This window comes from Peromyscus eremicus, chromosome 13, assembly GCF_949786415.1.
Source record: "Peromyscus eremicus chromosome 13, PerEre_H2_v1, whole genome shotgun sequence".
NCBI classification, from domain to species: Eukaryota; Metazoa; Chordata; class Mammalia; order Rodentia; family Cricetidae; genus Peromyscus; species Peromyscus eremicus.
The window spans coordinates 3,566,634-3,591,895 of NC_081429.1; the positions used below are offsets into that span (position 1 = coordinate 3,566,634).

Here is a 25,262-nt window from a genome sequence, read left to right on the forward strand (position 1 = left end):
TATTATTAGTGACAGCTTCCTTCTTCCTGGGGTTTACCGCACAGCACGCACTGAACTAAGCGTAATGCATAACCTTTCTGTGTAGCCCTGAGCTCTCACCACAAGTTGAGAATTAGGTCCATTTTAAAGACACATACGCTTATAGACATGGATCACTTGCCCAAGGCTACACAGCTAGTAAGCTGCTTCAGTATTTAAACCCAGACCAGCTGGAACCAAAACCTTGGCTCTTAACCCATTGCCTTCATTCATCAATGTTAACAGCCACACTGCCCGGATTGATCTAAGCCTCATATGAGCTATTGTCTTTGTGACCTACCACTGGTAACAAATTAACCCAACCTGGACTGCCAAGAAGCAGAGCACACTTGTTATCTGGGCTTCTGTGGGTCAGGAATCTGGGCAGGACTTGGCTGCAATCTCGGTGCTGGGTTTCTCACTGGCTGGAGTCAAGGTGGCGGAGGGCCAGGGCTCTTTTCAAGGCTGCATGGGAAAGACTCCTCTTCCAGGCCTCACGGGGTTGTTGACAGATCTGCGTTCCTCCTTGGGGTTGCTAGACAGAGGGTCCAGTTTCCTGCTGGACATGGCTGGGCGCCTGCTCTGTTTTGTTTGTTTGCCTCTCTGCCATGGCAGCTTGCTTCATTGAGAGTGCAGAAGATTCCAGGAGATGACAGTCACAGCCCCTCTCTCTCTCCCTCCCTCCCTTCCTCCCTCTTTCCCTCCCTTTCTCTCCCCTCCCATCCCTCTGTCTCTCTGTATGCGTGTGTGTGTGTGTGTGTGTGTGTGTGTGTGTGTGTGTGTGTGTGTGTGTGTGTGTGTATTGAGGCAGGGTCTGTCATTGGACCTGGAATTAGCCACTTTCATTTAGCTTACCCCGGGGATCACATGTCTGTCTCCCGAGTGCTGGGAACTGCCGAGCCCACCGAGCTTTTACGGCCTGGGAAAAAACGCCACTCCTCATGTGTGCATGCCAAGCACTTTACCAGCCCTGCAGACTTTTGTAATGTGTTCATGAAAATGACATTCAGTGGCATCCCATCACTTTGCCATGTTCTGCTTGTCAGAAAGCAGCCATTAGGTACAGCCCACATATCACAGTAGGACATGGATGCAGGAAATGGGCATCATTGAATCTTAGGCATCTGCCTAGTGTGACATCTGATTGCCACAAAATATTGGTTTTGGTTTTGCCACTGAAAGCTAGATGGAAGTAATCTCTCATCCATTCATTCCTTCTTTTAAAAAGTAAAACATCTATATTCTAATTAATAAATCAAATCAAATATTACACACACAGCTAGATTAAGGCAGTCACTCAAACACTTGCCCAGCCCCAAACTCTCTCTATATACATTGGTGAACTTTTTTAGGGCTTTGCACTTTCACTATCAAATGTATTTTTATCCACTAATATATCAACATATACACATCAAACAAACAAACAAGAAATTAATAACTCTGACCCAGCTAGTCCACTCTTGGGCATATTCTCCAAAACTCCATATCCTATTTCAGAGACATTTGTAGATCTGCGTTTATTGCTGTTTTATAGCAAGGAAATGGGGCTAACCTAGGCAGATGCCGACAGATGGATGGATAATGAAAACATAATACATTCATAAAAATGGGATGTTATTTGCATATGAATAAAAATGGGATATTTGCACACTGTGTGAAGATATATTGCTGTGATTGGTTTAATAAAGAGCCGAACAGCTGATAGCTAGGCAAGAGGCATAGGCGAGACTTCCGGGCAGACAGAGAGGAATTTGGAGATGAATCTAGGCATGTGTGCATCAGAGAAGACACCAGGAGACTGAAGCAGGACAGGTGGTGTGTGACAGAATGTGGAACAATAGAAATGGGTTAAGTTATAATAACTAGTTAGGAACAATCCTAGGGTAAGGCCAAGCTTTCATAATTAATGACAAGCCTCCGTGTCATTATGTGGGAGCTGCCTGGTGGGACAGAGAAAGGCTCCTTCCAAAGGTCTACCAATAGTCTACCAATAGACTTCTTTTTTTTAAATTTTTTTATTTAAAATATGGAACGCTTCACGAATTTGCGTGTCATCCTTGTGCAGGGGCCATGCTAATCTTCTCTGTATCGTTCCAATTTTAGTATATGTGCTGCCGAAGCAAGCACCCAATAGACTTCTTAAGGGATGCTTGGCTGCCTGAACCATTAAAGAAAAGAGCTCACAGGAGGGCTCTGAGCTGACACACCTACCACACATCAGCGTTCCATTCCAAATGCCACTCCTCTGCTCCTTCTTCTAGCTGACTTAGGTTTTCTCTCCCATTTTTAGAAGTGTGTAAAAAGTATTCGTTTTTAGATTATAAAAGGAAGGCCTTTAACTTGAGTGTATGGTAAGTTACCAAAATTGAAATTAAAACGACACATTCATGTCAAGGAGAATTAAAACCCGGAAATGATTCAGATGGGTGGTGAATTCTAAAAAAAAGCAAAAACAAACAAACAAAAGTGTATGGACTCAGAGAGTGTAATACTCAGTGAAGTGACCCAGACTCAGAAAGAAAAAAGACTGCATTCCTCCCTCACATGTAGTCTTAGCGTGTAATGTACACGTGTGCGTATATGCAAGCAGGTGTAAGTGTGAGAATTAATTTATCTAATTATCTCCATTGTCTTATGATGAGGAAGCCAGATATACGGCGGTTAATAGTTTACCAAGGTCACATACATTTTCCTGAACACACAGAAATGATGGGCATGTATTTCTGTAAAAAAACACACATTTCTGTTCAAAAGCAAGGTCAGCCTCCAAGTGCCACAAACAAACAGCTAATTCTGTTGTTATCCCAATAAACTATTATGTATAATCTCTATGGCGTTTGTTTTATTTAGTGTGTGTGTGTGTGTGTGTGTATGTGTGTGTGTGTGTGTGTGTGTGTGTGTGTGTGTGTCTTTGGAGACCAGAAGAGGGTGTCAGATTCCCTGGAGCTGTAGGTACAGGTGGCTCTGAGCTGCCTGATGCAGATGCTGAGAACTGAACCCAGGTCCTCCATAAGAACAATAAGTACTCTTAACCAATGAACCCCCTTTCTAGCCCCCTCCCTCCCTTTCTCCCTCCCTCCTCCCTCCCTCTCTCCTGCCTTCCTCCCTTCCTTCCTCTCCCTCTTCTCCTTCTTCCTTTCCTCTCTTTCTTTCTTTCAAATCTACACATTATGCCTGATGTCTGTATATATGTGTGAGAGCATGTTCATGTGTGAGTGTGGGCATGCATGTGCCATGGCATGTGTGTGGAGGTCAGAGGACAACCTTGAGTGTCATCCTCATCTTCCACAGTATTTGAGACAGGGTCTCTTGCTGGTCATCACTGCATACGCCAGGCTCGCTGGCCCTGGAACTCCCAGAGATTCCCCAGTCTCTGCCTCTCATCCCACCGCAGGAATGTTGAGATTCAGACCCTGTTTGCAGGTCCAGGTTGACGTGGGTTCTGGAGGTCTGAATTTGGGTCTTCATGATTGCATGCAAAGTGTTTCACCCCTTCCTTTTATTTGTGCATACCGGAACACAAGAATCTGAACCATGCGATGCAACCAGAAACTTGAAAAGGACTTACAGTGTGGAAGCTGAAAAATGTCCCAGGCTGTAGAGAGAAATTAGAATTGCCTGTGGGAAACAGAAGCATATGCTGGAGCCACATATGAGGTCTAACTCATGATAATCTGAAATCCCAACATGGAAACCGAGAAAGATATTTGAGGGTCTCTGAATCCTTAAATATGGGAAGAGGCAGTTACGGGGGAGGGAAGCCTCTATAACCCGGAACACCAGTAAGAAGGATTCACCACATCTGAATGAGGGTTCCCTGTGAGGATGAGCTGGCACATGAGAGCATGCGAGGCAGCCTAACACGAAGGGGAGACTCCCAAAGAAATGCGAAGGGGGATAAACAGGGAAATAGAAGCAACAGAAAAAATGGAAAACACAGATTCTAAAAGCAACTGTGTGAACTTTCTACCCCAACTGTGATTCCAAAGTGTGGAAATTAAATATTCTCTCTCTCTCTCTCTCTCTCTCTCTCTCTCTCTCTCTCTCTCTCTCTCTCTCTCTGTCAAATAATAATAACTGAGCAAGCTAGGCATCCATAAATATGTGAGCTGACTGGAGGAGGAGGAGATTAAAACCGGCCCTGTGTGTGTGTGTGTGTGTGTGTGTGTGTGTGTGTGTGTGTGTGTGTGTGTGTAGATGTAGGTGTTCTGCTGGGGTTAATGTAACAAAGCAGCACAGGTTAGAGACCTTAAACGACAGAAATTTACTGTGTAGTCGTAGAGGCTCAAAGTCCAAGATCGAGGGTCCAGTGGGCTTGGTTGTGTCGGAGGCAGGTCTCTCTGAAGTCTGGAATTGAAGTGGCGGTAGGCTTGGTTCTCGGCTTGCTGATGCCCGGATTCTCTGTCTTCCTGTGGTTTTTCTTCTGTGTGTGCCCAACTCTGTTGTGTAATATCCCTGCTTACAAGGCATCGGCCAGATCCCAGCACACACCTCATTTCATCTTTCCTCGTCACAGACCTATCTCCCAAAACAGTCACACTCTGAGGTATTGCAGTTGGGTCACAGGATACCAGCTTAGGAATTGTTGGGTTGCTCAGTTCAGTCCATGACGTTCCGAACTCCTCTGTTTTTTACTTTTAAGTCCAATTCTACAGATTTCTGTAGATGGTGTGATGTTTGTCTAATTGCCTTGTTTTCTCTTTTGTGAAACAGACATGACAAACGGTATCTGTGTCATAGGGTTGCTATTAGAATTAAACAAATCCATGCCTACAAAACTTAAAAAAAAATAAGCACATGGCTGAAATGATGGCTCAGCCGTTAAGAGCACTGGTTGTTCTTCCAGAGAATCTGGGTTCGATTCCCAATAGTCACACTGCAGCTCATACTTACCTGTAACTCCATTTCCAGAGGATCTGATGTCTCCTTTTGCCCTCTACAAGGATCAGGGATGTACATGGTAAACATATATACATGCGAGTGAACACTTCCACACATAAAATTAAAAAACTAAGTACAAAATATTTAAAGAAATAAAGGAGGGAAGCCTATAAAACAAGAATGGGAAATTTCTGTGGGCTCCAGACACCACTCTGGGGAAGAGAAGGGTGATGGTCTTCTGTATGTTTTTCATGCTGACAAAGGTCAGAGTTCCCACTGAGGAGGGACCATAGGACACCCCCTACTCTATCTTTTGGCCAGAGACAAGGCTTTGGATTCCCTGTGGTAGGCGTTGGCTGGAATCACTGCATCCTCAGTTTGGTTTGAAATTGCCCTACATCCTAGAGAACACAGATTTTTACAAGATTAGAGAATTAATGTCGAAGCAAAAGTACCCAATGGCCAAAAAGGGGTGAGAACCGAGAAAGCCTTGGCTGTGTTTGTTTCAAGGGAGTTACCTTGCATAGCTTGCTCTTGTGGGAGCCTAATCTCTTGGACAATTAAACTCTTTTTTTGAAATTTTCATTATTTAAAAAAGCAGATTCAGAGAACAAAGAATTATTTTAAGAATTCTTTAAAAATATTAAAGAAAATCCTAACTAGTTGGATATGATGGTGCACACCTTCAATCCCAGCACTCAAGAGGCCAAGGCAAGCAGATCTCTGTGGGTTCCAGGACAGCCTGGTCTATATAGCAAGCTCCAGACCTCCCATGGCTATGCACTGAGACCCTGTCTTAAAGAGAAATTTGAGCTAGACACAACTTTATTTTTTTTTTAATTTTAGACACAATTTTTTATTTAGTGATTTGGGAAAAGTCTTGAGTGAAGCACCAGGAGGTAAAGAGACAGAAACTGTGGAAAAGGTTCAAAACCAGCCACGGAATAAATCATGAAAATGCAGGAGCCGTTTACCAGGCCGTTGTGAGGGAGAACACTGGAAGTGGGGAGGGATGTTCAAAGACACAGTGAGTGAGGAGTCTTCAGAGTCGAAGAAAGAGTCCCGAGTTTGAAAGCCTGCTGAGTCCTGGACCAGTTCAGTGGAATTCACAACTGAATCACATTCAACCCAGAATGCACCTGCAGGATACCAGAGATAAAGGGAAAAATCCTAAATGCCTTCAAAGGACAGACAGATCCCATCAGTCGTGACCTCAGCGAACCAGGCACTGTCCTGTTACCATAAAGCTTGTTATACTCCCTCCCTCCCAGAGAGATCTCTGCTGAGATGTCGAGACATTTTCCTTTTCTTCTCTGGGCCGCCTCAAGAGGTCCTCCTGACCCCACTTGTCCTCTCATTTCTTCCTCAGGGAACCTTGGCCATCTGCCCGCCTTCGCTAGCTCGGTTCCTCCCACGTAATTAACAGGCAGCTCTTGAGACCTCAGCTGTGACATTCCTGCCTTTTCCTTCCCAGTGAGTGTGGGGCTGGCTACGCTGAATGTGTCTGTTGAAGTGAATTTGGAGCTTATGTTAAGAGATTTTTTATATCGATTTGAAGCACGGAGGTTAAGAAAGAAGGCATTGAGGAAGAAAGTAAGACGCGCCCACACCGTAGAACGTGGACATGTGCCTCTCAAAGGAGAATCACCCAGTGAATGTTCTTAAACACTTCATCTGTTGCTCCTTTGGACCTAAATATAAGTTAAATTTGCAGTGGAACCAAGCACACCCACATAAGTTTGTTAGTTTTCCACTTGGTGATCCAGCCAGCTCAGAATCAACAAGCACCCTTAAGCCATGCTTTAATTCTTAAAATGTGTTCCCATGTCCCTGTGTGCATGTGTATATGGAGGTCAGAGGACATCTTCCCATATTGTGTCTTACATGCTACCCACCTTCCTTTTTCTTTTTAATTTACTATTATTATTATTATTATTATTATTATTATTATTATTGGTTTTTTGAGACAAAGTTTCTCTACATATTTATGTAGTCCTGACTATCCTGTACTTGCCATGTAGACCAGGCTGGGCTTGAACTCACAGAAAACCTGTGGCCTCTGTCTCCTGAGTTCTGGAATTAAAGGGGTGAGCCACCATATTTAAAGGGGTGACTCACCATATTACTGTCAGCCTTATTTTAAGATGGGGGTCTCTCATTGTCTTGGAGCACTCCTCCTGTCTCTGCCTCTCAAGTGTTGAGATTGCAAGTGTGCATGCCAGTATGCATGGATTTCTCTGTGAGCCCTGGGGATCCAACTCTGGTCCTTGCGCTCGCTGTCTGCGCTGAGCCGTCTCCCAGCTTCTTAACTCACATTTCAATACTTTCGTTAAATCACTTACCGCTGTTGTTAAAGGCGCGGGTCAGGGTTGGGAGGGTACGCTGACGTTCTCAGGTCCTTGTGTTCCAGGATGCAGAACTGTACCTAGGGAACACAGTAAAGTAACAGAACTGGAGACAGTTTGTTAAGAAAGAGAACGACACTCCTGAGATTGGGGATGGGCTCAGGTGCTGAGACAGAGCTCCGATGCGCTCGCTTGGCAAGGAGTCTCAGGACCTCCGGAAGGTCATTTCTGTGGTACCCTTCATCTCTCACTTTTGTATGTTGGGTGCTCATCTGCACATGCTCTGTGTGTGATCAGGGGCTCCGGGAGGGAAGGGTCTCCAGACTTTCTGCCAACTGGTTTCTTTGTGTTAATCTTGATGGTGCTCTCTCCCCCACCCCTACCCTGCTGCCAGGACTCCCTGCTGAGAACTGTGGTCCCAGAAAGCTTTTGAGGGAGCAGAAGGGTAGTGGTCAGTCAATCTCCTGTCTTGTCTTCAATGCCGATAAGAGACAGAATCTGTGTCCAGAAGGGACCACAAGCTTCTCTTCCTGCTTTATGTGTTGGTTGGAGACAAGGAGGCTTTAGATTCCCTGTGGCAGAAGTTGGCCAAATCCCTTCATCATAAAGAGTTTAGATTGAAATTGTCATGCACTCTAGAAGACACAGATTTTTACAGGATTAAAAATAAAAGGTTTGTGTGTGGGCTTGTGCACACGAATGCGGTGCCCTTGGAGCCCAGAGGTGACACTGGGTCTCTGGAGTTAGAGTTACAGGCAACTGTAAGCAGCTCCGTGTGGGGGCTGGGAACCGAATCCCAAGTACTGAGCCATCTCTAGGCCCTAATTTAATTTTAAAACACTTACAATATCATATTTGTATATAATGCACTATGATTTTACACACACACACACACACACACACACACACACACAGATATGCGTGTGAGCACTTCTCTTACCCCTCTCTACTTTCTCCCAAATAGTCCCTCTCCTCTCCTGGAGCCTCCTCCCCTTTCCTTTCCTTCTATCTGTTCCTCCCTTCCTCATCCTTTGGTTCCTACAGTCCTTCTGCCTCCTCTCCACAGTGTTCCCTGGACCCCGGAGAGCATGACATGGATGTCCCATTTAGGGCTAAGTACTCAGCTGTCACACTCTCAGCACACTTATGGGTCCCTGCTTTGGCCATCTCTTTAAGATTTTCAGTTATTGAAAAGAACTCCTATTCCAGTTCTTGAGACTGCCCTGTAGCATGTAGATCAAGTGACGACACTACGTGGGGAAAGAAGCACCAGGAGCTTGAGAGTGGAGAGAAGCATCTCTCTCCTCTGCCCTGCTCCTCAAGAAGCTCTGCTTCCCAGCCTACCTCTGAGTCACAGGCCAAGTTCCAGGAGAATTGGAAGGACTGCTTTGACTGTCCTGCTCTTCTGTAGCTACCTTGTCTGGGGTTTAAATCAAGTGCCTATGTTGTCCTTCTCCCAGGACCAAGTCCCTGCGATACGCATGCCAGAGGTTATTTCTCTTACCTTCATGGAATAAGGCCTGTCTCCTTAAGAGCTCTAAAAATAGTCTCAAGCTATTGTGCAGCCAGGCTCAGTGAAGGAGCTGGCTTATGTGACTAGCTGGCTTTGGTTTCTTTTGCTTTAAATCCCTGTTCAGGTTAAAAGTGAGAACAAGTGGGTCCTCCCTCCCCCATTTGGATTACACACTCAAAGGGACTGTCTTTTTACCTGGGGAATTATCTCTGTGCTCCCAGGGGCAGGACTGTCCACAGTAAATGAACAGAGAGGACTTGAGAGGAGTTAAGGTGTGACGGAGCCAAGGTGAATCTATCACAGCTATAGAGAGTGGGAGGATAGTAAATTAGGAAATGGCTTGGCCCTGGCGGCCTGCAAAGCTGGTGGGCAATAGGACCCTGTGGACAACAAAGTCAGCATTTATGCTGCCAATGCCCAAGCTTAGAGCTGCACCTGTCTGAGTCCGTCATTCCAGCCATCCTGCCTGGGGCAGCTGGGAAGGTGAAAGGAAGTAAGAAATTATGGAAGAAAGGAAGACAGGATTGTAGGAGGGAATGCCAGTAGAGCAGGAAAATCTGGGGTGTAGTGCATGTGGACCCCCAGAAGCCATGTGGACACCACTACCTCTGCTGGTCTCCACCTGTGGTCAGTTAGATGTTTGTGTGAGCATGGGCCTCTGTTTCTGCTGTGGTGTTCAGCACAGCAGTCTCCCAGACTTAGCACTGGGTTGCTATAGGTCCTACCACAACTTCAAGGTGGACCACCCTCAGCCCCAGGCAGGTGCCCTTCAGCCTAAAGTTCTGAAGGCTTGACAGCTTTCAGCTCATGCATAAGCTGGTTTGCCTCTGAAGAAGCTTAGGTGAGGTCCCTAGGGCAGGAGATGTTTTAGGAGCACCCACTCCTGGCAGCAGATGCTGGGGGAGAAGGAGGGACAGGAGGGAAAAAGGAGAGGCGTCCCACACTAGCCATCTCTCACGGAGCTTGCCCCCGGAAAGTGAAAGGGTGCCCAGAAGAAAGAAACAGAAACATAGTCAGCATTTATGCTGCCAATGCCCAAGCTTAGAGATTCATCTGTCTGAGTCCGTCATTCCAGCCATTCTGCCTGGGGCAGCTGGGAAGGGACCCACTCCCTGGCTGTGCCGGCTGCCGAAGGGACAGAAGAATGTTGGGAGGGTGCCCACTGAAGGTTCCAGGTTCTCATGTCCCAGGACAAGGAACTGCACCAAGGATGCGTGGTAGGTAACAAAAATAGTTTATTAGGAAAGAGAAAGAAGTTTCTGAGAATGGGAGTGAGCCAGCGAGTGGGGTCAAGAGCCCTGAGCCCCTTTGCGGGTATTTATGCAGCACACACCATTTTCGCACACCTTAGGCATTGTTCGCCGGGCTGTGGTTGTTACATGTGGCTCAGACAGGACAAGGTCTCCAGTCTCTTCTGCCAACCCGTTTCTTTCCTCTATTATTCTTGTTGTCTCTCTGCATGCCTTTCTTCTTCTGTTACATAAACTAACAATGAAATTGGTGTGTACGTGGAGGAGTACGAGAAAGTAAATAAACATCATCTGTAATAACATTAGTTAAAACTGATCCCCAGTGGTGTCTATTTACTTATTATAAACCTGGGTGTGGCAGTGCGTGCCTATCATCTCAGGGCTTAGAAAGCTAATGCAGAATTGGGAGTTTGAGGCCAGTCTGGGACAGATAGCAAGCTCCAGGCCAGCCTGAGCTACATGGGAGACTCTGTCTTGAAAAACAAAGAAGTAAATGCATGTCAAAATAAAAAAAAATAATTCTACATACAAAAGATATTTATGTTGTTTCATTTGTGGCACCATGCTAAGTTTGGGGAATGCATCAATACGTATTTTGTTTGGTTTTATTTTTTTTTTAACAGGGTTTTGAGCATTTAGTAAACTTACTAAAGCGGGTCCCTATTTGTCATCCTGTATCCTGTTTCCTCTTGCATTTTATGACATTTAAACAGAACTTTAACCATTTTTTCTTTCTTTTCTGTGTCTTTGCTGAGGCAGAGTCTCTCTGTGTAACCCAGAACTGACCCAGAACTCATCAGGTAACCCAGGCTGGCCTCTTGTGAGGCCACTCTTGCCTAAGCCTCCCAAGTGCTAAGATTACAGATGTGAGTCACCATGATGGGCCATTTCCTTAGTCTCTCATACTTAATGAACCCTGAAACAACTCCTTAGGAACCCACCAGTTAGCTGGTGGGAAAATAAGGGGTCCAAGCACTTCAAGAACATGACCGGGCCTGTGCATGTGAATCTAAGAAGGACGTTTATTGAGGCCCCTTCGTGTGGGCCCCTTTGAGTGGATGTAGTAGTTTGAATGGGAATGGCCCCCATAGGCTCACAGATTTGAATACTAGGTGATCAGGGAGTGGCACTACTTGAGAGGGATTAGGAGATGTGGCCTTGTTGGAGGAAGTGTATCATGAGGGTGGGCGTTGGGGTTTCAAAAGCTCAAGCCAGGCCCCAGGACTCTCTCTTTCCCTGATGCCTGTGGATCTGGATGTAGATCTTTCAGCTACTTCTTCAGTGCCATGCTCTCCACCATGATGGTGATGGACTAAACCTCTGGAACTCTAAGTGAGTCTCCAGTTAAATGCTTTCTTTTATAAGAGTTGCCTTGGTCATGATGTCTCTTCACAGCAGTAGAACACTGACGGGGACAATGGAATTTCCATGGAGCAATCCCAAGTCCACATTGACTTGACTGTCTTTCAGAACCGGTGAGAGAGAGGCCAAGACCAGAGCATGAGGACCCAGAAGAGGCCATAGAAGAGGGCCATTGTGACCAGGGAGGTGGGCAGGTGAGGCAAACCTCCCAGGAAATAAAGAACTGAGTGTGTGTGCTTAGCTCTGAGTTAGGCAACATTCTAGACCTGAGTAGCCAATGGGAAGATATCATGAAAGAACTTTGTCCAGCATAAGAAAGGGAATAAAAGAGGGAATCCTTTCTCCCTCTTTTGGCAAGACTAAGACAAAAGGAAATATGATTTGGAACAAACTTGACTTTAGTTGCCTTTTGATGAGTCCCGTGTTCAGCCCATCCACGTCCTGCAGAAGACTGGAACAAGGTGGTACATGCTTTTAGCTGTGTGCCCCAAGTGACTCATCCCTCTGGGACAGGCCATGGAGCCTTGGACATTGTGGGCCCAGAAGATAAGAGTTTGTCACCAGTGGCTGGTATCTACTGAGCCTATAACCTGCCAAATGCTAGGTTAAAGGTCAGAGATGGATTATCTGGTCCAGCCCTCATGGATAACAGCCATCTGTTCATCAGTGAATGGAGGCACCAATGGTGTGTCAGGAAGTACCTCAGATTAGAACAAGCAAGGCGCGGAAGATCTTTGCTCTCTGTAAGTAGCTGCTGAACAAGAGAGGGGGTGGGGTGGGGGTGAGATCTATTTGGAAATTGACATGGCCATGAGAACATGTGTGGGTGTGTTTGAAGGGAAAGAAAAATAGCGGAACTTTTAAAGACAAAATGAGGATTCTGTAAGTTATTTTGAAGTAATTCTTGGCTAAAAGGATTAGTAAGAAAGGTGGTCTCCATCTGGGGTTGGATGGGATACTTGTTCTCGCGGTAATTTCTGTGTGAGCTTGAGCTGGCCTTGTGCTCTGAAAGAGTCGTTTCTAACTGCTATCAGATATTCGTGCCCTGACAGGGTTTTTAATTTTATTTCTTTGTCAACTTGACACAAGCTAGAGTCACCTAAGAAGAACTTCAATTAAGAAAATGCTCCCATCAGATTGGCCTGTGGGTAAGCCTCTGGGGCATTTTCTTGATTAATGTGGGATGGTCCTGCCCACTGTGGTACAATCCCTAGGCAGATGGTCCTAGGAAGTATAAGAAGGCAAAGTGAATAAACCACAAGGAACAACAGTCAGCGATCCTCCAGCCTCTGCTTCAGTTCCTGCCTCCAGGTTCCTGCCTTGAGTTTCTGCCCTGACTTCCCTCAGTGATGGAATAAACCACAGTTGTTTTTAGTCTTAGTATGTATCACAGCGATAAAGAAGCAGACCAAGAAAATGCATGAGTTCCCTGTTTCAGAGCCTTCTGGCTGATGCAGTGTGATTGTCAGGGTTTCACAAAGGGGACTCCATTCTGACTCTGAGCGCTTTCATGCTGCTCAAGATCCACATGGAGTTTTTCATCTTTATTTTCTGAGAACCTGAGGGTCTAAGGGGTCATTTGGCTATCGACAGCTGAGCCAAAATGGCAGCCAAGCTGTATGTGGCTCCAACCTGTTCCTCCCGAGGAAACATGACATTTTTCTAAATCCCAGGAAGTCTGCTCCCACTGAGCACGAGTTGCTCAATGCATCCATTTGAAGAAACAACTTGACTCACACTGCCCCAGGTCATCTGATTCAGGAGTGACTGGGTTGGTAGCTGGCAGACTTCTTCCAGACTAATGAGAAACCGCATCCTAATTATGCCAGGGCTGGGCCTAGATGCTGACATTGTCCCTGAAGTGTGCCTTGTCAGATGAGTGGGAGGCAAATAGGAGGACTCCTTTAGGTGTATATAGGCATGAACTGACGAGGGCTGAGACTGGAGTCAAGGCCAGGGTGACTACAGGAGCCACGGCAACCTTCTAGAAACCAGATTCCCACTGCCTCTGTCCTTACAAGCCCAGACTTCCCTGGATCCTGTGTGGCACACGCTCCTGGAGGTATGGCTTATCTTTACATTGACCAATATGTCTCTCTGTTGACATAAACAGGAGTTCTTGCTGCCAGGGCGTCGTGGGAAGTGATGTCAAGGTGCGTGGGAAAGCTTCCAGTGAGAGCAATTTAAAGAGCATGCTGGTGACATAGTATCTGAGCCCATGCTGGTGGAACACACACCTTCATGGGTGCTTGGGTACCCTGAGGGCATGTAGGATGGGGACAGGTTGGGGAAGGGGACTCGACCAGCCACTGACCAGCTGATTCTGCTCTTAAATGACTGTTGCTCTAAGCTTCTAAAGAGAGTGCTCAGTGTGTCAGTTCTGTGTGATTCAAAGCCCCCATCAGTTTAGGACTGGATTCCCACCAAACACTCTATGCAGGTGGAGTTGGAGTTGTTGAACTGGCTGGAGATGGTTTTACTTGGGGGAGAGGCTGACCACACTTTGGGCTGATGACCCTGAACAAGGCTGCTTTCCTGGTGCCATCATTTGCCCAGGGTAGACAACTGCTATTCCTTGGAGAAAAGGCACCATTCCAGGGCTGGAGCCAATAGGCAGTGTCCATCTAGACTACTTCAGAACAACTGAAAACTCACTAACTCAGACTAAGTAGAAAAACTACCTTGGAACAAAGGCTTTTCTGTGGAAAGCAACACAGACCCCCTTCATCCTTCCCCATAACTACTGACGTTTGGCTGTTCTTTGGGGTCCTGGAGGGTGGGGCTGGGGCCTGGTTGTTTATGTTTCTAGTACTTAGAAGGTGCCAGTTTATAAATTATCAAGCATCTCTTGAAGAGAGCAAGTGAACCAGCAATGAGATCTCTGGCTTTGCAGGATATGTGCCGGGCTGTACCCCTGCAGGAATGGAAGAGGAGGCAGTGAGACCCTTGACTGAATGTCTCTGGAGTGTGTGGGTTGTGGAATCCGGCAGATCCAGGCTCACAGCTACATGCTCCACCACCCGAGGCTGTGTACTTGTGGGGAGCCACCTACCACCTTTGTGACCCACTTTTCAATTTCCTCACAGCTGTGACAGAGCACTGATGCCTGCTGGCCTGGAGATGTGGGGGAAGTGAGCTTCCTCACGGAAGACGCTCTGAGCTTGGTGGTCAGAGCAGGGTCAGTAAGCCTTGGGTAGCCTTAGGGAGGCCCAGATGAAATTGCTGTTATACAGTCCTTTCTGATCTACTGGCAGTTTCTTGCTTGGAACGTGATGGCGTCATCTTTCTCATTGCTGGTCCACTGTAATAAGTCTTGGCTTATACTGAGGCCCCTGTCTATTCTCCAGCCTCTGCCGGGTCCCATCCAGGCTCATTCACTGCCTGTGGAGGGGACCTCTGTGGCTGCCTCACTTAGCCTGCTGCTTACTATGAAGAGAGAGAAACTTTTCCAACAGTGAACAATCTTTTTAAGAGTACTAAGGTCCCAAACCGGAGTTTGGGGAAGGTGGAGTGGCACTATGTGGGTGGGTTAAGTGTGGAGGCCAGAAGTCAACCTTGGGTGTCATTCCTCAGGGTCTCTCACTTTACTGGAAACTCATACTTTAGCTAGACTGGCTGGGCACGGAGTCCCAGGGATCTGCCTGTCCCTGCCTTTCCAGGGGTTACAAGCATACAGTGTCAGGCTTGGCTTTTTACACTAGTTCCTAGGCTAGAACTCAGGTCCTCATGCTGTTGAGGTGACTTATTGACTGAGTCATCTCTCCCTGGCCTCAGAATCTGCGCTTTTGACTCTTGACATTAGCTCTTTTCCCATTGCATCATCTGGAAGCAAGTGCCACTTTGTGGAGGCAGAGCTGTGCCAAGATGCCCCAGAGGGCCCTAGACACTGGCTCAAGTGCAGAGGATGGAGCTTGGAAGTGCCTTTGCACTCAGCTTGGCTAATTAATTGGTGGCCATGGTACTGATGTCTGCCACATGGTACTGATGTGGGGGTAGCAGGAGGATTAAATGATGAATAAATATTTGTGAGTAATAAAATTTCTAAATACAATTCACAAGGATTTCTAGAAATATCAGGTACTTAGAGAACACAAGGCCTTTTGTAAGGAGCATCTGGGTGGGGGTTGGGAAGTTGTTAGTGACTGTGTGAGTTTGGGCTGAAGGGGTGGGTAAGACATCTTGTTCTGACCTTGAAGTGCTTTTCTCTGATCTCCTCCACTCCTGGGCTCAGTCTTGTCTCTAATGCACAGGGATCAACGTCGTAGACAGACTAGTATCCTCTGGATGGACTGGGATTAGCCGGTACCTACTGCTCTGTTGCCTCTGCTCCCGCATCTCTCTATGAAAGGCATCACTCTGAGCTTCATGGGCTTGCAGAGTGCAGGGGATCTGTGGGTTAGATGAAGTAATCGCTGTCAAATGCTCAGCTAGAGCCTAGCCCTGGCAAGCACCATGTAGATACTGGCAATAATACTGACCTTTCCATCCCTGATCAAATATCCACTTCTTCAGAACAGGTTTCCTGGTCTATTTTATTTCTGGTCCATCCCTGGTTCCCAGAATACCATATGCCCCTGTGACGGGATTGGCTGTATCTGTTGTTGTCCTTAAGAAGTTAGACACTAAAGGAGGGATCTGGAGTACAGCCGTGGACCCTGTGGAAGCCAGGACCCAGCTTCCCATGGGAGCACTGACGGGCCTGTCCTGGTTTGCTTGCTGTTTTTGTGATAAACACTAGGACCAAAGACAACAGTTTGTTCAGCTTACACATCCCTGTCATACTCCATCACAGAGAGAAGCTGAGACACTCAGGGCAGGAGCAGAAGCAGAGGCCTTGGAGGAGCGTTGCTTACTTCCTGGCTTGCTTTTGTGTCTTGCCCAGCCTGGTTATACAGCTCAGGCCACCTCCCCGGGAGTGGTACCTATAAAGGGCCAGGGCCCCCCACATCAAACACTGTTCAAGAAAATGCCCCACAGACACACCCACAGGCTAATATAATGGAGGCATTTCCTCCGCTGAGGTTTCCTCTTGCCAGTTGACTCTAGTCTGTGTCAAGTTGACAAAAACTGACCAGCACCTACTCTTGAATATGTAGCTCTTGCTGCCTCAGTCTCTAGGAGACACCACCACCGCTTCAGTCACTACTGGCTGTTTCATCCAGATTTCCAGCCAGCCCCACATGGAGAACTACAGCGGCTCATCTTCTTCTCTCTCCTCGAAACTGAGAAAGGAACTTCCTTAGAACTGCTTAGATTGGATCAATCACCTGCCTAAAACATTCCCAGAAACCTTCTGCTTGCCTCTAGGCTAAAATCTAACTCTGGTGGCCAGTAAGGCCATGCAAAGATGTTCAACATCATTCATTACCATGGAATACAACCCAAACTACACTGGACTATCCCTGCACAGCCTCTAGGATGCCCAGAATCGAAAAGGCACAATGACAGTTGCTGGCTACAGTGTGGGGGGCTGGGACTCCCTTCACACCCAGGGAGAAGATGGCAGTGGTAAAGCTGATGTGGAAAAGATTCAGTGGTGACTCAGGAGTAGAGTGTTCACCCAGAATGCTGAGGCCTTGTGTGTGCTCCCCAGCGCTGTCCAGCACTGCATAGACCAGATGTGGTTGAACATGTCTCTAATTCTCGTACTTGTGCAGTGGAGGCTTGAGGACCAGGAATTTGAAGTCATCCTGGCCACGTATAAGAGACACTTTTTCAAAACAGCAAACAAATAAATACATAAATAACGAAGTACTGATGTCTGCCGTAACATGAATGAAACTTAGAAACAACATGTCAAGAGAAAGAAGCAAGGTACAAAGACCGTGTGCTGGGTGACTACTTGTATAAGATGTATACAACAGGCAAAGCCAGAGATAGAGAGGACATTGATGGTTTCCTAGAGCTTGGGCTGGGGTAGAGCTCACAGTTACAGGATGTGTTGATGGGCAACGAAAACATCTGGAATCTGACAGTGGCAATGTCTGCACAGCCTTAGGAGGGTCCTTTGAAATCATTGTATGGCTCTTTGAGAAGCTGAATTGTGTACTGTGCATCCCTTTTGAAAATGGGAAGTGGTTCTTCTCTGTAGGATGGACCATCCAGGAGACACAGTTGCTAGTTCTGGCCAGAGGCCTCCATCCCTCTCCCAGACGCCGTCTTCTCTCTCTCTAAACCACGAGCTCTTGTCACATCACTGTGCTGAGTCCACTGGTCCCTCCTCTGGGGTTTGTTCTCAATCCCTGCTGTTGCTCTGAAGTCACATTCCCCTCTTTGAGCCCCAAGAACTAGCGTGTGATTCTTTTCTGGCTCCTCCTGGTGGCTCCTCTGACTCCCTTTCCTGTCTCAGGCTCTTTGTGGATGGATGTCCTTGGCTAAGCCCCCACATTGTATACTGAAGCCCAGATCATTGAAATGGAGAAAGTTTGGCCCCAGGAACATCCTAAAATCAACATTTAAATCTGATTATATGGCTACTGAAGAATTTCCATTAAGGACCAGTTTTTCAGCAATTGATCCAGTTTCTAAGACACTGAAACTTCATCTTTCTCCTCATTTTTTTTTAATTGTATTCAACTCTTTCCTATTAAGTTTTATGACAGTTATATCCACGGAGGAAGATTACAGTTTGCAGGCCTAGATTTTGTTTTGTTTAGTTTTTTGTTTTCTGTTTTTTAAAACGGTCTCAGTCCAGCCCAGACTGGACTTGAATCCCAAACAGTCTTCCTGTCTCAGCTTCTTGTGTAGGCATGAGCCACCAAAGCTGGCTTTAAGTCTCCATTTTAAAGCAAAGATTTGTCTCCACCCACTGAACATTTTTCCTTAGATAGCATCTGCCCTTCTAAATGTCATTTTGCTGCATTGTCCCAATAATTCATTGTGACTTGAACAATAGGCTGGTAAGACTACACCTCTCAAAAAGGGTTAAGAACAAGTTGTAAATGAGTAATATACTACAAGGTAGAAAAACTCAGGGTCACCCGGTCTCCTGTCCGCTGGACCCGCTCTTTCATTTCCCCTCCCCAGAGGGTAAAGCATGAGGAAGATGTCATAGGAAGCTAGTTGCTCCCTCAGCAGCGATTTGACTGAGGTTTCTGAAGTCATTAACTGCAGCAAGCTTTCTTGTTGGATTTTCTTCTGGGCCTCCAGCCCCCAAATTATTATTAATTATGAAAGCTTGGCCTTTAGCTTAGGCTTGTTCCCAATTATCTCTTATAACTTAAATTAACCTGTTTCTATTAATCTACCTTCTGTCACATGGCTTTTAACCTTTCCTCCCATTCTGTATGTCTGACTCCCTCCATGTCTCACTGGCATCCCTCTCCATGCATAGATTCATCCCAAGTTCTTCTCTCTGCCCGGAAGTCCCACCTAACCTCTCCTGCCTAGCTATGGGCCATTTAGCTCTTTATTAAACCAATCAGGTGCCTTAGGCAGTCAAGGTAAAACAGTAACACATCTTTACACAGTTTGCTCAAATATCCTGCGACAATTATCCTTAGCAGGGAGGGAATGCAGTAAGTATGACAGAGTCGAGGTGCTAAGATTCAGTCACAGAGTTGACTCAACAGACTCTGAGGGTCTCACTCCAAGCTGGAACAAGGGGTTCTGATGTTTTATGACATTGGGGGGGGGTTGGCTTGAGACAGGGTTTCTCTGTGTAGCCCTTGTTGTCCTGGAAATCACTTTATAGACCAGGCTGGCCTTGAACTCACAGAGATCCACCTGCCTCTGCCTCCCGAGTGCTGGGATCAAAGCTGTGGGCCACCAGCACCTGACTTTATATCTTATCTTAACATCTGTTCTTATGTTCTGGGTAGGTAGGTCATCAAATACCGCCTTTGTTGAGGATAACCTTGGCAACAGGTCATTCCAGCTAAGAAGTTAGCAGTCAATTCGTTGTCAACCTTAGTCACCAAGTTATCCCCTGACTTCCCAGTTCTTTACAGCAAATGCTTATCATTATTATTGTTCATTTTCTTATACCTCTAGGGCTCCACCCAGCCCCATTAGTAAGTAGAGCCTATCTCTCCAGATCCACAGCCACCCCCTGCCTGCCTCAGGGTGGTACCCACACAGTGGGGGCCGCTGGTTTATCAGCCGCAGGCAGCTGTGGGAGCTGAGCCGGGGGAATGGAGGCATTTACTTTTTCTCTGGAACAGCTTTCTAGGGCTCTGGAGTTATAAAAGGCTCCCGTGTGTCATTCCCTGGCATCCGGACAGCTGCAGAGTGCCACTCAGCAAGATCTTCTACTCTGTTTTTGCTTAGCAGCAAAAGGTTGCCGCAAGTCTGTTGCGAGGGGAACGGTTGACTTATGGCAGGAATCTAATACAAAACACGCTTCTCTGTTCCTAGATGGAGTCCTGCCAGTGACCGCACAACTGGCAATGGGGTCTTGGGATGTGAGGAAGGAATCAGAACCTTTTCGAGGACAGGCCACCAGGCAAGAACTGGCTTGCCAGTCAGATGGGTGCCACCTGTATTGAATGACTCTGGCTCTTAGCACAGGTATATGATAGCAGACAATGTATCTTCTCTTCCTGCCCAGATCTCAGGCCCATGGCGACCTGCCCCGTCCTGCAGAAGGAGAGGCTGTTCCAGACAGGAGTCTATGCTTACAGAATCCCTGCTCTGCTCTACCTGTCGAAGCAGAAGACCCTGCTGGCCTTTGCGGAAAAGCGTCTGACCAAGACGGATGAGCATGCAGAGTTACTCGTCCTACGAAGAGGAAGCTACAACGCAGCCACCCATCAGGTCCAGGTAAGGCAGGACCCAGCTGCAGTGGCTTCGGCTGGGATGTCTCAACACATGCCCATGTGGGTGCTGTGGAACCAGGTGGAGATCTCACAGAACACAGGCGCAAGTCCATCCCTTGATGACTAAGATGTAGATGGGATCTAGGAAGCCTGGGAGGCAACTGGAAGCCCATCCAGGGACAGGATGGCCAAGGGGCTCTAGTGCACAACCCAGATCTCCCTTGGGTTCACCAGGAACAAGTCTTGTTGGTGGACCACATGCTTCATCACTGAGACATCATGGCTGAGTTTCCCAGCATCCTTGAAAGCCCAAGGAAGGAGCAGTTCATTGTCATTTAATAGGAGTGGTACCCTTTGAGGGAAATTAATCTGGGAGCTGGGGATTGAATGATTGTGTGTGCCCTCATAACATTACTCTTATCACAACTACATGGTATGGCACCAAAGTTTCTTTTGAATGGTGCCTAATTGTTATACACAACCATGGCGCTTGAAGCAAATGGGCTTGAGTTTGAGGCCTGGGTCCATTCCGTATCCAAGGGATGGTTTTAGGCAACTTGGCTGCCCTATTTAGGCCTCTCATTCTCAAAACATGAAATGGAGCTATTGACACTTCTCCTTCAGCTTTGGGGGATTGGGCAACACAGTGACCCTGGGTCTTTGGGCGTAGTGGCTGTGCTTAGAGTCCTGCACTGGGCAAGTGATGTGGAAGAGGGATGGAAAGTGTGGCTGTGGCATCCACAATGTGGCATTGGCAGCAGGGGAGCTCAGTGTGAGTCTTCAGTATCTCTGAGTTCATTGGTAGATTTTCGTTAAGTAGGTGATGCAGGGTGACCCTCATTTTCTGTCTTGCATCAACCAGCCTGTTACGGTCCATACTAAGCCTCTGCCTTTTAAGAAGGCAGGACCAGCCAGGAAGAGGAAGGATGGGGTTAGGAATGCTTCCTACCATAGTTACTTACAATTTTTATTTATTTATTTATTTGTTTGTTTGTTTTGGTTTTTTTAAAAACAGGGTTTCTCTGTGTAGCTTTGGAGCCTGTCCTGGAACTCACTCTGTAGACCAGGCTGGCCTCAAACTCAGAGATCCGCCTGCCTCTGCCTCCCGAGTGCTGGGATTAAAGACGTGCGCCATCACTGCCCGGCCTTACAATTTTTTTAAAATCACATTTACTTGCTTGTTTGTCTATGCGTGCACTTGAGTGAGTCAGTTCTCTTGTTCCATCGTGTTGGCGCTGGAGACTGAACTCAAGTCATCAGGCTTGGTGGCGTGTACCTTAACTTGCTGAACCATCTGCCGGCCCCCGAGTTACCTTTGTGTCTTGGGGGTCCGGCACATCACAGGTGTTCTGCAAATATCTGTTGGTGGAGATCCAAGTAACAGAGCCTTCAGGAAGGAAGGAGGGGTTTGAGAGAGGGAGAGGGGCCTGGCTCCCACTGCTCTGGTGGTAACTGGTAGGTGAAGTAGTCCTTTCACGGCCTTTGGTTCTAAGGTACAGCTGCCCCATGGACCCCCAGAGTAACCCCCTCATTGTCACGGCAATCTCAAGTTTGTATTTCTCTTTCTTCCCTCTCCTCACATTCAGTGGCAAGCTGAGGAGGTGGTGACCCAAGCCCGGCTGGAGGGCCACCGCTCCATGAACCCATGTCCCTTGTATGACAAGCACACGAGGACCCTCTTCCTTTTCTTCATCGCCGTCCCTGGGCATGTATCAGAACACCACCAGCTCCAGACCAGGGTTAATGTCACACGGCTGTGTCACATCACCAGTACCGACCATGGGAAGACCTGGAGCCCCGTCCAGGACCTCACAGATACCGCCATTGGCAGCACCCACCAGGACTGGGCCACATTTGGTGTGGGTCCTGGGCACTGTCTCCAGCTGCGAAACACAGCCGGGAGCCTGCTGGTGCCTGCTTACGCCTACCGAAAACTACACCCTGTCCGCGCGCCTGCCCCCTCTGCCTTCTGCTTCCTCAGCCACAACCACGGACACACGTGGGAGCTAGGCCACTTTGTGTCCCAGAACTCACTGGAGTGCCAGGTGGCTGAGGTTGGCACTGGAGCTCAGAGGGTGGTCTATCTCAATGCTAGGAGCACCCTGGGAGCTAGGGTCCAGGCACAAAGTCCTAATGATGGCCTGGATTTCCAGGACAACCAGGTAGTGAGCAAACTTGTAGAGCCTCCCAAAGGCTGCCAAGGAAGTGTGATTGCCTTCCCCAACCCCACCTCAGGGGCAGATGCCTTAGATGTGTGGCTGCTGTATACCCACCCTACGAACGCCTTACAGAGGACCAACCTGGGTGTGTACCTCAACCAGAAGCCACTGGACCCCAAGGCCTGGTCAGAGCCCACTCTGCTGGCCTCAGGCACCTGTGCCTACTCGGACTTGCAGAACATGGGGCATGGCCCTGATGGCTCCCCACAGTTTGGGTGTCTGTATGAATCAGATAACTATGAAGAAATCATTTTCCTCATGTTTACCCTGAAGCAAGCTTTCCCACGAGTTTTTGGTGCCCAGTGATCTTGCTGCATATGGCCCAAAGTGCTCCTGTGTGCCTCAAAATACTCATCTCTCTTTCCTTCCAGCTTCCTCTAGACTTTTGCTCTTGGTCCCCTTCCTTGTGAGTGTGCAGAGAGCTTGGCCTCTTGGTTCTTCACAGGCTTTGCTGTCCCAGCCTCCTCGGTGGTTCTGTTCCCAGCCCAGAAACCAAAGGAGCCGGCTCTCTCCCGCCTCTCGACAGGGAAGGCGGGACAGCATACTCACTCTGTCACTCTGCATGTCAACTGTCACTGTGCCAGCTTAGCTCGCCCGTCTCCCCACTCCTGGTTTTTTTGGATGAGTCTTAATAAATTATCTAACTCAGCCTGTTTCTTCCTGGAAAAATGTTCACAGCGTCCCTGGGGAAATGTTGAGCCAAAAATATGAATTAACAAAGACCTCAATATCGGTGTGTGTGTGTGTGTGTGTGTGTGTGTGTGTGTGTGTGTGTGTGTTGTCTTTGCCAATGCTTAGGGTAGACAGCGTCAAAACACTGCTTTTTGAACCTGCTAAGTGATTGTATTAATCCCTGAGGAATGTTCTAACAAATCACCTCCAGCCTGGAGGTAGGAAACAACGGGGAGGGATTCGCAGCACTCAAGCTTGCAAGCCATGTTCTCCGAGTGCCTCCGGAGCAGAGTCTTCTTCCCTCCCTGCATTCTGATAGCTTCGAGCAATTCCTGTCATTTTTCACAGCTTATGGCTGCATCATTACCTCCTTGGACTCTGACTTCACATGGCTGCCTCCTCCTGTGTTCTCCCCTCTGTCACTCAAGACAAATGCTGGTTGGTTTAGAGTCCACCAGATGATCCAGAACGGGTTCATTCCCCACGTCCTTCATCACATCAGCAAAGATACTTTTCCTACATCCAGTTACTTTTCCAGAGGCTAGGCATTAGTTGTGCCTTGGGGGCCCTCTCTCCACCCACTGCAGCATCTTAAACATGGCTTTTCCATAAAGATGATGGGCTGAAGGTAGGAAGGTGGTTCTGACGGATCAATGAGTTTGGAAGAATCAGGGGTGGACAGGGGTAGGACTGTCAGATGAGTATTAGAAGAATGGGGCTGCTTTGGGATACTCAAGTCTGTGGTGATGGGAGAGCCATGTGGCCATGAAGGAAGCAGACAGGGATGCTAAGTTAGTGTGGTTCTTATCAAAGAAATAGCAGAGAGAAGACTCTCCCAGGCTGTCCCAAGGGGTGACCAACGGAGGAGGCTGACTTCTCTCTGGGAATGTTAGAGGCCTCTGTGCCTTTGTGTTAAGAGCCATGTCCTACAAGAGGCTTGCCCATGGCCTTACCAGACCCTCGTTCATCACCCCAGTGACACTAGTCACAGGTATAACTGAGTGGCATCTTTGTCTCAGCAAGTGTGGAAGCCAGAGGTGTGTGCTTTGTTGGAGGAGGGCAGTAGGGGCCCCTAATAGAATGCTGCCTCTCCTTTTCAGGGTTTAATCCAGCTAGCTAGAAGAAAAGCTAGTTCCTCTGTTTGGGGGGATTCCCACCTGGTACCTTGAAAAGCATTCAGAGAAGCTAGGATAGCTCCTGGGCTGAGTGCTTGGCATGCAGCCAGGCAGGTGACCCCCCAGAACACTGTCCAGATCCAGATACTCTGAGAGTGCAAGGGGTCCTAATAATTATTACACTGGTCAAAAGATCTTACCCAAGTCTATCCTCAGAAGGCTGGGAGAGTTAGAGGAGCTACATGCCTCTTGAGACTGAAAGGCATTCTCTAGGCACTACTTGCCTGTTAGAACTCCCTGGGGAGCTTCTCAATGGTTCTGATATCAGGGTCTCACTTGGTCCAGCTGATTCAGAATCTGGGTCACTGGGACCCAGGGAGAGGTATTTCATCAAAATCTCAAGTTATTCTAATGAACACAAGGATCGAAAACCATGGACATATATATTCCTAGAATTCCTTCTAGTTTAAAATACAAATGCCAAAGTCTTCTAGTTTGAAAAAATTGATTTGGTTAGAGCTGAATTGACCCATTCACCAAAAGATACCATTTAAAAAGTAAAAATATAAACTGTCAATAGGGAGGAGATATTTATGACATGCATATCTGACAAAGGATCCCTGTCTATAATACAGAAACTAATAGGAAAACCAACCAGCCCAATAAAAATGGGCAAATGCCTCAAACAGGCCCTTTCCCAAAGATGATATTCTAAAGGTTGCTAAACACATAGGGAAATGCTCACCACATTAGTCCTTGGGGTAATGCAGATTAAAACTTAGCCATTAAAATGATTGAGATTTTAAGTCAGTAGCATCTAGGACCGGCAGGGATCTAGAGCCATTGGAGCACCTGTACATTTTTGGAAGAGGAGTTACTGGTGCAACCACTTGGGAAATTGTTCAGTAGGAGTCCCTAAAGCTACGCATGCCAATCTGTGATGCAGTAATCCCAACTCGGAAATGATTAACTGAGAAATGAGGGCCTGAATCCACCAAAGACGGGAAGTTTGTCTATAGCAGCCATAGAGAAACAGTTGACCTGAAAGTAATCCATGTGTCCACAGACTGAGTGGACACCTGGTAGACTATACAGCCATCAGAGAATGAGCCACTACTTCACACTGTGGCA

At 47.3% G+C, this 25,262-nt stretch overlaps 1 protein-coding gene and 1 non-coding gene across 2 annotated transcripts; one reads left to right on the forward strand and one right to left on the reverse strand.

Annotated features, from left to right (window-relative positions):
* Positions 1-2,038: 2,038 nt before the first annotated feature.
* Positions 2,039-2,145, reverse strand: LOC131923733 (U6 spliceosomal RNA). The gene has a single exon (XR_009382668.1). It is a non-coding gene; the product is annotated as a U6 spliceosomal RNA (small nuclear RNA).
* A 17,776-nt stretch (positions 2,146-19,921) lies between these two features.
* Positions 19,922-22,940, forward strand: Neu2 (neuraminidase 2). Its single transcript, XM_059278549.1, has 2 exons — positions 19,922-20,129; positions 21,712-22,940. The coding sequence occupies exons 1-2, from the start codon at positions 19,929-19,931 to the stop codon at positions 22,648-22,650; spliced, it is 1,140 nt and encodes a 379-aa protein (XP_059134532.1). The 5' UTR covers positions 19,922-19,928; the 3' UTR covers positions 22,651-22,940.
* Positions 22,941-25,262: the final 2,322 nt, after the last annotated feature.